The sequence below is a fragment of the Eulemur rufifrons genome, chromosome 4, assembly GCF_041146395.1.
Source record: "Eulemur rufifrons isolate Redbay chromosome 4, OSU_ERuf_1, whole genome shotgun sequence".
In the NCBI taxonomy this organism is placed as follows: domain Eukaryota; kingdom Metazoa; phylum Chordata; class Mammalia; order Primates; family Lemuridae; genus Eulemur; species Eulemur rufifrons.
In genome coordinates this window covers 62,403,161-62,418,131 of record NC_090986.1, presented here as the reverse complement: position 1 = coordinate 62,418,131, position 14,971 = coordinate 62,403,161, and the positions used below count along the sequence as shown (strand labels likewise).

The 14,971-nt window shown below is 38.2% G+C and overlaps 1 protein-coding gene across 1 annotated transcript in view; it reads left to right on the top strand.

Moving 5' to 3' along the window:
• Positions 1-65: 65 nt before the first annotated feature.
• The window catches only part of NUFIP1 (nuclear FMR1 interacting protein 1), a 38,917-nt gene continuing 24,011 nt past the window's right edge, over positions 66-14,971 (top strand). Inside the window, exons 1-5 of the mRNA XM_069467229.1 lie at positions 66-484; positions 1,415-1,497; positions 2,500-2,598; positions 3,366-3,428; positions 4,055-4,131. Coding sequence (XP_069323330.1) covers positions 79-484; positions 1,415-1,497; positions 2,500-2,598; positions 3,366-3,428; positions 4,055-4,131 — 728 coding nt within the window. The 5' untranslated portion in view covers positions 66-78. The remainder of the gene's footprint in view (positions 485-1,414; positions 1,498-2,499; positions 2,599-3,365; positions 3,429-4,054; positions 4,132-14,971) is intronic.

Below are 14,971 nucleotides of genomic sequence, written 5' to 3'. Positions count from 1 at the left end.
GGGTAGTTCACGGGAGCGGAAGTGACGCCTAAGGCTTGCTCCACAGACGCATGTTCGGCTCCGGACCTAGTGGATGGCATGGCTCAGCCGACTAGTGGTTTCGTGAGTCCTACGGGATGGCTTCCGGCTCCCGAGCTGACTCCCACGTTAGGACCCTTGAGCAACTCTGCCCAGCTACCGAACAACTGGATGCTCTGGGGCATGCTGCCGCCACAGCCACCGTCGTCGACTCCTGCAGCCGGGTCAGAGCGTACCTCGGAGACAGAGCGCCGCAGGGAAGCCCAGACTCTCCCCGGAGCGCCACCCCCCTTCGACGCCCAGATTCTTCCTGGGGCACAGCCCCCCTTCGACGCCCAGGCCCCCGTTGATTCTCAGCCTCAACTAAACGGCCAGCCTTCCTGGAATTTCCAGGCTTTGACATCATGGTACTGGAGACAATCTCCTGCTGTTTTCCCTCAGCATCAGAAGCCCTACAACCTTCCCGGTAGGCTGTTGGTCCTTGTCGTAGCACCCCTTTACTTTGTTACATCCGTTCTTCCCTCTCCCATTTCTCCCTTTCCTCTCTCCACTCTGCCTTGCATTCTTGAAGTCTGGTCATTAATGTCTCAAAATATGTTCAACTAGAATATTTTTGCCGCCTGTTTATTCAGTTTAGCAGTTATTTGTTGAATTCCAACTATGTACCAGGAACTGGAAATATAGCAGTGAAAAAAATATACAAAAATCCTTATTATTATGGAGCTTAGTATCTCTGTAGTGTAGGAAGACAGACAGTAAGCAAAATAAAACATTATGTAATAGAAGGTAATGAGTGCTGTGGAGAGAGATAAATCAAAGAATGATAGTAGTGTAGTTTTAAATGTCATTGTTAGTCATCAGGTTAGATTTCATCAGGTTAGATTGTCTATTCCTGTACTTAGATGCTGAAAGCATCTGTGGACATGTAATCTCAACAGTTTTTCTTTATTTGGAAAATATTTATTGGGACCAGGTGCAGTGGCTCTTGACTGTAATTCCAGTGCTTTCAGAGGCTGAGACTGGAGCATTGCTTGAGGCCAGGAGTTCCAGACCAACCTGGGCAACATAGTGAGACCCCATCTCTATGAAAAAAAATTAGCCAGGTGTGGTGGCATGTGCCTCTAGTCCTAGCTACTCTGGAGGCCCAGGCTGTGATCGTGCCATTGTACTCTAGTCTGAGGAGTAGAGTGAGACCTTGTCTCTAAAAAAAAAAAAAAGTAAAATACTTATTTGGTAGACTAGTCTTTATCTTTGTTAACTTGTTTGTGCTACTATTCTTTCTGAAAGGAGTAGTTGGCCAGAGTTTTTACTCAAATACTTGTGACATGTTATGGGAAATAAAATTTAAAATAGTTGTGTAGTTGCAAACATTCATGGATCTCTTTTTGTTTTTTAGTTAAACATTCTCATTCTCCACGAAAATATGATGCGAAGTTCACTGCCTTCAACTTACCTCCCGGTAGAAAACAGAAAAAAAAGGTATTTTTAAGATGTTCTTGAATTTGACACTTTGGTCCCTATGTCACTGTTTCATATCTTGCATTTCTATCTTAACTGTCTCAGTGTTTTGTGTCCATTATTGACACAGTGAAGCCTTGCTATAAACAGAATTTTTTAAGGATCTTAGCTGTAAGCAAAAACTTCAAGCAAAATCTTTTTGAGAAATGGAGAAATTATGGAAAAAGAAAACATTGAGTCCATTTCAATACAGTGTCAGGAGTGAAAATAATTGAGAATTATGGTTACAGATAAATGTAAATGTTATTAAACCTTGATAATGTAGAAAAATATAATATTACTAGCAGATTGGGAGGGGAGGGATGGAATTTAGGAAGAAGAATAGAAGTCCAAACTTTTTCTGTTATAAAGTTGAAGCATGGAATTAAGAACAAACTATAATGACACAAACCTTTTGATTTTCTTGATTTTTTTTTTAACATAGGAATAGATACTACTTCGATAGAAAAGCAATTCCTGAAACCATTTTCTATATGGTCTATTGTTTTAATTATCTTTTTTATTTTCTGTTTAAGCGTGAAAATAGCAAGTTGGAAATCAAAAGTAACTAATCTTTACCTAAATGATTCTTCCCCCTGCTGTGATCTAAAAAATACATACAGTTATTTTTTCCTAAAAGATGAAATGCTATTTTTACTCTAAATATTTATTTTTAGATCATCTTGACATATGCTGTACTAAGACTTAATTAGATTACCAATTTGAAATCTATTCGTGGTTTGTATTAGCTCTACGTAGTTTAAAAATTTTTTAAATCATGGCTGGCTTTTGCTCATATATTTGCTAAAAATAAAATAAAGAAACAGAATCATCCCTTCATTAGAAATATATTCAGAAGTTTCTCCCACATCTAAGGGTAATGTGAAAAATCAAAGTATATATTACTAGAGGGATAGCTATATTTTTAATGTTGAGTAGAAATTTTTCATCAAAAGTTTAATTCCTCTTTGTTTTTGTTTGCAGAAAAGAAGAGAACCAGTTTTTCACTTCTTTTGTGATACCTGTGATCGTGGTTTTAAAACTCAAGAAAAGTATGACAGTCACATGTCTGAACATACAAAAGTAGGTTCTCTTGGTTGTTATGAAATGTATATAGGAAAATGGCCTTCTATTTGTATGTTTGGTCAAAATCCCAAGTTTGTTTTCCTTAAAAGTTTATAGTTTCATAGAAATACAGTTTGGTAACTTGACAAATGAAGACAGTGACCCTGGGATTTGCAGTTTGAGGGTGGGAACCCACTGCTTCTGGAAGAGGTAAGATGGCAGCAAAGACAGGGAGATGTGGCAGCTCTCTGTGCACCTCCACTGCTTGGTAAGAGGCTGGGCCTCCGCTCCAGTTGTCCTGTGCAGTTGTGAGTTCTTTTCCTTTGAAGGTTGCCCTTGACCATTAAACTATACTGTGTAATTTGGCCATGCCTTGAAGGATGGTCCAGACCTTGTTAAGTACTTTTAAAAAGAATTTAACCAGAATGTTTAAAAAGTTAAAAAGAAAGTTTTTGGGATGTGGAAAAGTTCTCTTTTGTTTATGAGAGTGTCCCTCATTCCCATAAAATTAAGAACATTTTACATCATTGCTGATGTCATGCTTTCAATGAAGTGGAGAACTAAATAAGATGTATTACTGTATCATGTATTTTGAGAGTGTCATTCCTTTTTAAGTGCAGCTCTCTTTTGGAGTGATCTTTGTTTTGTTTCTGACAAAAGTATATAGTGATAATGCCACATGGATGGGATAACTATGTAATATGACCAGAATATGTTTGTATATGTATAATAGGGTGAATTTAATATGGAAAGCATTAGGCTTTTTTTTTTTTAAACTCTTGTAGTGTCCTGAAGTAGATTGCTCTTTTAGTGCACATGAGAAGATTGTCCAGTTCCATTGGAGAAATGTAAGTTCTCATGTTTGTTTTTTTTTTAACCCTATCTTTTTTTGGTGCATGCTCATTTTATTGGTCTGTTACCGTTGTAGTTCTTCATTTACATAGCCTAGTAATAAGTAACATTCATGGAGTACTTTGTAAAGAATTTTTACGTCTCTTATTCAGTTTTATCCTCATGAACAACTATGTGAAATAAGTAAATATTGGCCCCATTTAAGAGATTTAAAAAAAAAAATGACTTGCCCGAGGCCTTAGGACTGATTCTTGCATTTGAGTTTCTTGACTCCAAATTCCATGCTGTTTTACTACACCATGGTGCTTCACATTGTCATACCTACTCATTTCTTTAGCTGTCTCCCTCAGTTTTGATTGGTAAGTCATTCATTTGAGTATTTAATGTCATTTGAGAAAATGGGTGGCATAGCTGCTTTGGATCTAAAATTATGTTATACCTTTTCTCCCCCATCAATAGCATTAATCTAAACACATGAGAAATTGTTCTTTTTCCTTTAAAGGAAAAGTCGTATGATGAATAGATAAAACCTACTTACTTAATTTTAAAATTATATCCAACATTAAATTTACTGGTGGAAACAACTGTGCTTCCTGATGTTCAGCAGGGTTTTTCTCCCTAGATGCATGCTCCTGGTATGAAGAAGATCAAGTTAGACACTCCAGAGGAGATCGCAAGATGGAGGGAAGAAAGGAGGAAGTGAGTAAAGAGTTCAGAACTAGTGAAATAACTATTTTACAGTGGCAAGGCTTGTTAGTATAAATTCATTGAATTTCTTTGTAATGTTGGAACTAGGGAGCAGGACTGTAAGCTGTATTATATGAGATTATTACTGAACATAGTTTTGGGGATACCTAGTAGGAACTCTTGATTTAAATAACAGATGTGTTATAATGGCACTGCATGCTATTCTTTGAAGGGAGCTACTACATGTCACCTATTAGATGTTCAGTAGCTAAAGCAATAATGGGTGGGTGCTCTTATCGAAAAATACATACATAGCTATGGTTACTCTTTTGATTTTTTTCAACAAAAAATTGTTGAATGATTGCTATATGTTAGGCAAAGGGGGTACAGTGTGAACAAGATATACATATATTTGTCCTTAGCTATGAAAGACCAGGAATTCATTCCTGTAATTAAAGTTTAAGGAATTTGAGCTTTGCCATGTGACTTGTGATTTTACATTTATTAAGGAAGAAAGCTTAGTTGATGTCTAACTATAATATACTTAAGAAAAATTGCACTAGGTCACTATTTTACTATCTTCTCAGAAAGGATACTTTATCCTGAAGCAGAAGACTAAGGCAGAACTATTAGAATGATCAGATGCACTTTTAAAGTCAAATACTGCTTTCCTGGAATTGAAAACCAAGAAGAACCTGAGATAAAAAAAAGAATTATCCTTAAAGGTCAAGAAAGATACTTAAAACTGTTTTGAGTAGCAGGTTACATTTGTACTTTGTTAAACTTAGTTTAAGTTTTCAGTTTAAATCCACTTACATTTGGAGTGATGTGCCAGATGTGAACAAGTTAGGTGCTGCCCTTTCAGGCTTTCACATGAAGATTCAGAACTGAGAACAAATAGAACTCAGTAAAAGTATATATAAATATCAGATAGTAATACTGTGTGCAGAGCGAAGAATTGGATGAAGGTGAAGCGACAGTTGGAGGAATTTAATTTTAAACAAGTAGAGTCAAACCAGTCGACATGGATTTGGTAGATACAATAAAATTTCAAGAGCATCTTTGGCTAACAAATGAAGGAATCTAGGTCACCTGGAGTAAGGTACACCAAAATGCCTTTTTCCCTTTATCTCTTTGGCAAAATCTTGACCTTGTAGGCCTAAAGGTCTCCTGATTTGTCACTCTCTTCTTACTCTTCATTTCCTCTGTATCAGTGCTACCAGACTGCCTGTCTATAACGTCATAAGAAGCTTGTACCAGAATGTAATCAATACATTACGTCCTTCATCAAGAAAGTTTTGCTAAGGAAGAAAATGTCAGCTGAACTAATGTGCTTAGTGGCATAGTTGATTTATACTCTGGTGTGTGTGGATTGGCTATAAATCTCTGAACTAAACTACCCTAAAGCATTATTTACTATGTCTTTGTGAATACATAGCTTAATAATACAACCATGGTAGTATTTGTCACATTGCATTATCCTTTGCCCTAGTCTTAGATATCTTTGATTCTGCTGTGCTTTGCATAATACCTGGAATTTAGTATGTGAAAAATAAATATTTAAGAATAATGATGTAGTGTAGGAAGACTCAGTGTTGGCAGTGATACGGGAACCTTAGCCAATTGCAAGGTCAAACTTAGAAGTTGAAGAAGTTGAGACCATGTTGTAGTTTGTGTTCCTCAAAAGTTCATGTGTTAGAAACTTGGTCTGCAAATATAGCAGTGTTGAGAGGTGGAACCTTGGCAAGATGATTGGGTCTTGAGGGTTCTGCCCTCATGGATGAGTTAATCCGTTCATAGATGAATGGATTAATAGGTTATCCATGGCATGGGGTAATTATCACAAGAGTGGGTCTTTTGTAAAAGCCAGTTTGCCTGTCTCCCGTGAGCTCCCTTGTCATGTGATGCCCCGAGTCACCTCAGGACTATGCAGAGAGTCCCCTCTAGGAAGAAGGCCCTCACTAGATGTGGTCCTTCAACCTTGGATTTCCCAGCCTCCAGAACTGTAGGAAATAAATTTCTCTTTATAAATTACCCAGTCCCAAGTATTCAGTTATAGCAACATAAAATAGACCAAGACAGACCATGAAGTATTATAGTTTGGCTTAGTGAAGAATTTATCTGTTGGTTGTATCTCTTTTTCTTTTTTTGCACAAAGGAATAATCAAACAAGAAATGTTAACTCTACTTCCTGTCTTGTATGTAGGTTGTAAAGAACTGATGATGATGTTATTTAAGATTGTATCCTGCTAGATGGGATGAAAATGGGCTAACTGCTAAGACACTAGGGTTTTTCCCCAACTGCTTAGTTCTGACTTTGATCAATTGGAGGTTAGTGCAGCTCACTGGTGCCAGCCCCTTTTATAAATGTTTAATTCTCTTGAGGAGAGTGATAGTGGTTACTACTCAGTATTGATTAATAAAGCTACTGCGACGTTATCTAAGTAAACTGTTGTTGAACCTCTGAAGTTTTGAGTTCACTTAAGGCTACAGGGAAGGTCTGAAATGACTTCCTGATCTGCCAGCTTTGGTCCTTTTATTTCTCGTAGTTGTATAAAGTAAGTGATTATATAAACTGGGAAACATGGAAAGACTATTAAATTAATGGCAAACAAGTTCAACAACTCTGTTTTTCTCTTTATGTAGCTATTTCACTCTCCCGCAATGCTCTTACTCTTTCTTCCTGCTCAGCATAGATGAGGAAAGGACCTAGTCTAGTCTGGTAGATGAGGGTGTTCCATGCCATAAGGAGGTTGTGCTGAATTCAGAACTAACTAGGGAAAGATAAGGGGAGGCAGGGATTAGTGGTCAGACAGAGGTTGGCATGTTCAAGTAACTGAGTACAGGTAAGAGTACAGGTTAAGAGAGGTGAGCTTTAAAAAGATGGCAGTTGTGGGGATGGAGAGAGCTAGGTGAATATAGAACATTTGGGAGATGAAAATGGGCAGTATTTGCTGATTAAATGATTGAGGTTGAGGAGGGGAGAAGTTTTGAGGAGAACCCAAGTTTCTAGTCTGCGTACCTCTTTGAAAGGTGGGACGTGTTACTAAGATGGGGAAGAGGACAGGGTTTGGAGGTATTGATTTTGGACATTGTTGAGTGTGAGGAGATCCTGAGACATCTATTATATTGGAAGATGTTGAGTAGGCATTGGGACTCAGACTGGGGATGGTTGTTTTTGAAGCATGAAACTGTAAATGTAGAAGAGACCCCGCAGAGAGAGAGTAGAGGGAAAAGAGAAGGTAGCCTAACATTGAACCTTGAGTCTTCCGACATTGAAAGGTCTAATAGAGAGTAAAAGCCAGCAAGGCTGCTGAGTGGGAGCCAGAGAAGTAGAAGAAAACTAGGACTATGGTATGTCATGGAAGCCAGTGGAGGGGAGAATTTCAAGAAGGACGATATGGTTAGCAGTGCAGATTGCAATGGAAAGGTCACATAAAACAAGAACAAAAAGTGACTGATTTTGTGACATATGTAGGGCCTCCTTGATGGTGATTCCAGATGATTACTCCAATTTGGCCTTTCTCTGAGCTTCCCGCCATATGTCTCTATAGCTCTCTTCAATTCTGACACCTCCCCAGTGATTCTTAAGAGGGGTTGTCTTTGCCACCTCCTCTTGGCACATTTGATGCTGCAATGGAAATATGTATATTTTGAATTCATTCAACACCTTTTACCGAAACTTTCCATTGTCTTTCACCACCATGCAGTTTCGGCTACCTACTTGCATGGCCACACCGTGGATTTTGCAGTTGGACATACTCCTCTTTGAGCATCACTTCCCATCCATCCTGCTCACTGTCACCTCTACCTGGGCTTGGACTAGTAGAGGCTTCCCGTCCCTTAACTCCTTTACCTTCTCTTTCTGTCACTCCCCTTCTGCCTTTACTTCTCTACCCAGCGTAGCTCACTTCAGCCACTCTTGTCATTATCTTAGTCCCTTTATTCCATTGTCCTTCATCGTACCCACCAGGCCAAATCCCAGCTCTGGCTCAATTGCTAAGTCCTGTTCAAGAAAATCACACTTTTTATTTTAAACTGAAATGTACTCTGCAGGTGAATATTCAGTGGTACTATTTGACTTAAGGAACTGACTTGACTACTGAGAAGTTTAGGGTTTTTTTCATATTCTTTGTTCAAAATTAGATGTTCAATATACATATATTTCTTAGTTATATAGGTGACTGTGTAGTATAAAATTTAATAGTTTATTAAACTGATTTTATTTTAATCAGCTAAAATGCCAGTGAAAACAAAACTTAGAACTGGCAGTCAGAATTCTATAGTGTGGGTTTAATTTACCTTTTCTGGTTATTTCCACATTATTTGCTTATAGGAGCTTTTTCTCTCAACGAGACTTATTGTTATTTATCATATCTCATATGAGGTTTGTGACCTTTTTACCCTCTTAGTTTTGCTCATCCTGCTGCTTCTAGAAAATTTTACTTTCTCTGTCTTTGAAGTTCTGCTCATTGCTCTTAGCCTAGCTGAAATCCTGCCCCATCCTCATCACCCTAGAGCAATTTCTTGCTGTTCTTTGAATGCTGTGTCCCCCCTCTGCCTCTTTAGGATAAATGTCCTTTATTACGGCCCTGTTGGTGAACTTCTTTGCATATATATCTTTTATTCTTGAATTAAGTGTAAGCTTTAGAAATGTAAGAACCATCTTTTACATGGCTGTTTATATTCCATGTTGCCATAGATATAGGGGATGCTTGTAAATGTTCATATATATAAATGGGGCTTGAAAATATTTATATTATGGGTATAATTCTATTTTGGTACACACAAGTAAGTGGTTGGGAAATCTTGCTGAGACTTGCATTCTTAGTCATGTTTTGAACTCTGCCTTTGTTTTTAGAGAAGTTGGGAAGAAATGTGTTGATCTGATTAATAATTATCACTGGAAATCAGTAGTGTAAATAATAGTACTTAAACTGCTGTGGTTTTGAACATCAAATTCTCACCACGTAGGACAGACCATCACCAAGACAAACCAAATTGATCTGTATTTGAATGCATTACTTTTTAATTTAGCTTTTCCCTATACCAGTGTGAACTATGCCCCCTTGTGGTTTTGTGCAACAAGTGATTAAAGGAAAAACTTTTCTACTGACTGGAGAAACTTGAAGAATCTTAGTATATGAAGATGAAAACTAGCCTAGGTAGTGTGTATTTACATAAAGTCTTTGGTAGAAGACTGGTTTAATTTTCTGATATTAGCAAATAATCTCAGTAGCCTTTGAATATATGTTAATGGACATAATGATATCTTTGAATAACTTCTTGGCAATGGTTTAGTTTGAAAATTAGAAGTAAACATTCTGTATTTGAAAAGGCAGATTTTGCTGTATATGGCTGATGTCACCAAAAACAGACAGGAATATACTCTTGCCATTAAGACTCTCACTCTAATGTGAGATGTAGGATAAATATACATGAGGTGGCCATAAAACTACAGGCAACTGATAATTTTAGCCATGTAGGGATAATGTTTGGTCGAGAGGTACTTGGAGTCTTTGGGGAGGGTAGGACCATCAATTTGTTTTATAAGACTTCCTATTAAAGGTGACGTGCACCCCTCCCCATTTATTTTAAAGTATATTATACATACAGTAAAATTTACCCTAATTTATAATGGATAATTCTGACAAATATATACAGTCCTATGAACACTATTACAATCAAGATATAGAACAATGTTTCATCACTCCCAAAAATTCCCTTATGCTCTTCATGGGCAACCTCCCCCCGACCCCCTGGCAACTACTGATCTGTTTTCTGGTCCTATATTCATACCTTTGCAGAACATCACATAAATGAAGTCATACACTATGTGGCTTTTTGAGTCTAACTCTTGCAACTTATTATAGTGCCTTTGAGATTCATCCATGTTGTTGAAGGTAGCAGTTTGTTTTTTATGGCTGAATTTTGTTTCTCCATTTCCCAGTTGAGAATTGTTTCCAGTATTCTGCCTTTATAAAGTCTTCATAAACATTTATGTATAGGGTTTTATTTTGAATATATGTTTTTATCTGGTTTGGACAAATACCTGGGAGTGGGATTGGTTGGTCATATGGTAAGCATATGTTTAACTTTATAAGAAATTGCCAAACCTTTTAGGATGAGAGTTTTTAAATCAAGATACTTTGAGCATGGAAAGTATCCAGACTAAAGGGGATGGCTAGGTGCAGTGGCGCTTGCATCAGTTAGGATCGTGCTCCAGGAAACGCAGCGGCACTCTCACTACCATGGCTTAGCACAGAGAGGTCTCTTTTTCTCTAGTTAAAATAATCTAGGGCTGCAGTTGCTGCTTGACAGTATTATTGGGTACAGGCTGTCTCTTGTTGCTCCCTAGTAGGGGGTTTTCATCTTGCCAGAAGGTTCCTGCATATGCAGATATTAAGCCCACATTCTAGGCAGGAAGAAGAGAAAAAGGCAAAAGGCACACGTAGCCTAGTTTTCCCCTTTTCATTGGGAAAACAATAGATTTGTTTTTAGGTCCAACTGGGACAGTATCATATAGATCTCATTGGCTAAAAGTGGGTTGCTTGACCACCTTAGTGGCAGTGGGGTTGATGGAACCACCCCCAAACAAAATTGTTAAGGAAGAGGGGGGAGAATATGCAGTTAGCAGTGTTTGCCTCAGTGCTTGGTGGCACATTTTGAAGCTTGTCAAATTTCAAAACTATAAGTGGAAATTGGAAACAGCTCTATCCTTCTTAGTAAAGAATTGACTTGAGCAAGTGTTTAATATGCTTATTGGTGATTCTTTTCATGTAGGACAGGTCGGGGCAGAAGGGATAGAGTCTAGCTCTAGCTCGTAGAGTGTAGGCTAAAGGAAGGCTATGGTAGTGGTCAGAAGTGACTTAGAAGAGAAATGGGCAAAATATTGCATGAATAAGTAAGCTTACAGATTTGTGAAATTTTGAAGTGTTTAAACAGAATGAGGAAATTGGGTGAGGATGACACATTTGGGTGAAGTTTATTTGTACCTGTGATGTTGCCTTATTAATAAGCGCTCTGAAATTATCTTTTGGCACTTGCTGAGTGAGTTCTTCTCAGGTTCTTCCATGTCTTGTTTCTCAAGTTCTTGCTCTTTAACATATTCTGAAGGGTTCATATATTTTCTTCTCTACATATATTTTACTAACAGAAGATATGGGAAATATTGCTGTTTTGGTATATTTGATAGATTCCTCAAAAATACACTAATACTCTCCCCACTTGTAGTTTTTAAAAAACGTAGTATGAAAGCGTATTTGCTTTCTAAGTTTCTATCATTCTCAATTTTTAAAAAATAATACTTGAACTCCTAAAGAAAAGTGAATTCCATGTTGGTATGGCAGATAGTCCTTATTTCTTGAATTTTATCTTTCTTGTGAGAGCTACATTCTTTCTGAGGAAGCCACTGTATTCTTTCACATGCAGGAAAAATCAAGTCTTTGTGTAATTGCTATGTTAGAAAATCCTTATGAAAGATTTCACAGAGTAAGAATATTAAAGCTAAAAGAAAACTCTAAAGTCTTGCTTCGCATATTGCTCCTTTATCTTTAAAGAAAGTACATCTTTTTTTTTTTCATGAATAACCTGCCCTCACCACCCAAAAAAGAAAACACACACACACGCAATAAAATGATTCTTTCTTAATTCCTGACCCGTGAGGTACAAATGCTATATGATTTGGTATTAGGGAAACTGAGTGGTAGAGGTTTGTTTCCAAAACTTTGCTTTTAGAAACAGTGGAGCATTTTCCACAGCAGATTGAGGGTCCACTAGGTGGAGTAGTTTTGTAATATTTATTGCAATACTTAACTGGGGCTTTGAGGAAATCCTTTTTATTTGTGTCTCCAGTTCATTCAGAATTCCACCCCTGGGGATCTGCTCCTAAAGAACGCTACATCGTTTTGATGTTCCGAAAGAAATAAAAATGCAGTAGTATAGCTTATGTTGAAGCAATGAGTGGTTGTGTTTTGTAGAGAATAGGCATAGGGCAAAAGTCGATAAATGGGTAATGATTCACAAATAAGGAGAAACGTGGAAAGAATAATGTGGCTGGAAAGAAATGTGCTAAGAAAATGGTTGGGCCGGGCGCGGTGGCTCACGCCTGTAATCCTAGCACTCTGGGAGGCCGAGGTGGGCGGATCGTTTGAGCTCAGGTGTTCGAGACCAGCCTGAGCAAGAGCGAGACCCCATCTCTACTAAAAATAGAAAGAAATTATATGGACAGCTAAAAATATATATAGAAAAAATTAGCCGGGCATGGTGGCACATGCCTGTAGTCCCAGCTACTCGGGAGGCTGAGACAGGAGGATCGCTTGAGCTCAGGAGTTTGAGGTTGCTGTGAGCTAGGCTGACGCCACGGCACTCACTCTAGCCTGGGCAACAGAGTGAGACTCTGTCTCAAAAAAAAAAAAAAAAGAAAAGAAAATGGTTGGCACAGTTTTGCCTATTTATTGGCTCTGTAGTGCTTAAGGATTGTCACCAGAGGCATAAGGTATAGGCAAGGGTGAAAGCGAGGAGGAGGTACGAAATGAAAGAGGGAAAAGAGAGAAAGAAAAAGAGCACATGGTTTCAGGTCCATTTCCTCCTGGGGTATTGGGGAAAGGGATAAGTACAAGGAGGAAAGTGATCAGCAGATAAAAGAACAGAGAAACCAACTGTGAAAATATCCTTGTCACAGTCTTTATAACTTCATAATATTCTCTAACATGAGATATTAAACAAAGTTTTATCTGTACATAACTGTGCAGTGTGTAAGACATAATTTATGCTTTTTTCAATGTCTTTGGATTTGTTATTTTAAATGCACTTTAGGAACCTCAACTGTCTCCTTCATCAAAGCTCTTTACTTTTGCTTATTCTTGTATCTCAGTTTTATGTTGGGAGAGTGGGGCTTCCTACTGGTGTTTGTGTGTGTAACTGGATCTTTTGTTTCTGGTTTCCCTTTTTGGGGACAGTTTGCTTTCTATCACCCTTATTTTCCTTAGTTTTTAAGTCTCTGGGTTCTGTGTAAATAAAAATGTAATAAATTTTTTTAGAGGAGGATTTTATTTCAGTACTGAAAAATAGAATCTTATAACTCTGGAAGGGATATGGAAATTCCTCACCTTTAGGAACATGATACGGTAATTTGCCTGAAAAAGAAAGCGATTTTAAAAAGCTTCCATCAAAGGAGTTTCCATGTATCTTCGATGTCTCATTTAGGGAATTCTTTCTTATTTCACACCTAAAATCCCTTTGCTATAAGAAATGTTTAAATTCTTTACCATTGAAAAGCACTTACCTAGCATTTACTTACTTGTATTAATACATTGTACTCCCTAGTACCAAATCTTATTGCTTAATGTATGGCCAACATGTTAAAGCAGCAGACTCTAACCTTTTTGGCACCAGGGACCAGTTTCATGGAAGACAGTTTTTCCACAGACAGGGGTAGGAGTTGGGGGAGTGGTTTCAGAATGATTCAAGTGTATTACATTTATTGTGCACTTCATTTCTATTATTATTACATTGTAATATATAATGAAATAATTATACAACTCACCATAATGCAGAATCAGTGGGAGCCGTGAGGTTTGCCTGCAACTAGACAGTCCCATCCAGTGGGTAATGAGAGACAGTGACGCCTGAAGTGTGTTGCTTATGTCCAGTCTACTCCGTAATCTCATTTTGGTTGCTGTCACTGCAGAAAACCCTGCTTCTCAAAGATAGGATGTTGAAAATGCAAGCAGGCTTTTCAGTGCTTTTCTGGCAATCTCAGGATATTCCCCCTTGACGTTAATCCAGAAGATACAGAGATATGAAGTTGTCTCAGACATACTTTTACAGCCATTGTCATTTGCGATCTCAAGCAGTTGATCCTCTTTTAGCATGGACAAAGTCAATTCACCTGGCTTATTCACAAATGGGTCGCAGATCCATTCCTTCCCAGTTTGGGGGTCTTTTGTGGTTGGGAAGTAATGCTCAAAGTCTTTTGAAAGCTGAGATAGGTGATCTTGCACCAGCTGGGAGAAAGTCTGGCCAGTGATCTACCTTTAGAAAGCCATCTCACTTCTATGTATAAGAGAAGACATGTGTGCTCTATGTCCATCTCCTCACAGAGCTATGCGAACAGACATGAGTTAAGGGCATGTACTTTATTGTATTTGATAATTTTAATCACATCCTGAAAAACGTTGTTTAGTTCAGGTGACATTTTTTGGCTAGTCAGCATTTCTCTATGGATGGCACAGTGCGTAGACTCACACTCAGAAGCGACCTCCTTGACCCAAGTAGTGAAACCAGAAAGCTGTCCAGTCGTGGCAGCTGCTCTGTCCGTGCATATACTCACACAAAATGAGCAATTCAGTTTTCCTGATATGCAGTCATTGAAAGACTTGAATAGTTCTGCAGCTGTGGTGTTGGTTGGCAACAAAAGTGCAGATAACATATCCTCATACACACCTTCCTAAAAAATATATGGCACAAAAACAAGCATTGCTGCCTTGGTGTCAACAACAGTAGACTTGTCAACCTGGACTGCATGCAACAGTGACTCATTAATCCTCTCTAACAATTGTGCCTCGATATCCTCTGCTATTTCATCAATTCCCGTAGTTATGGTGCTAGCTGAAAGAGGAACATGTGCCACCTTTTGAACTGCAACCTCTCCTACAAGTTCACGGCAAATGTCCTTAGCAGGAGGCAGGGCCAACTCTTCACTGATAGTAAAGGGCTTCTTAGCTTCAGCAATGCAGTTAGCCACTAAGAATGATGCTGTCAGTGCAGACACATTTGATGAAGTGGTGGCCTTCAATAATTGCTTCTGTTCTTGGTGTTCACATTTTTTTCTTTTGAAAAACTCCAAAGG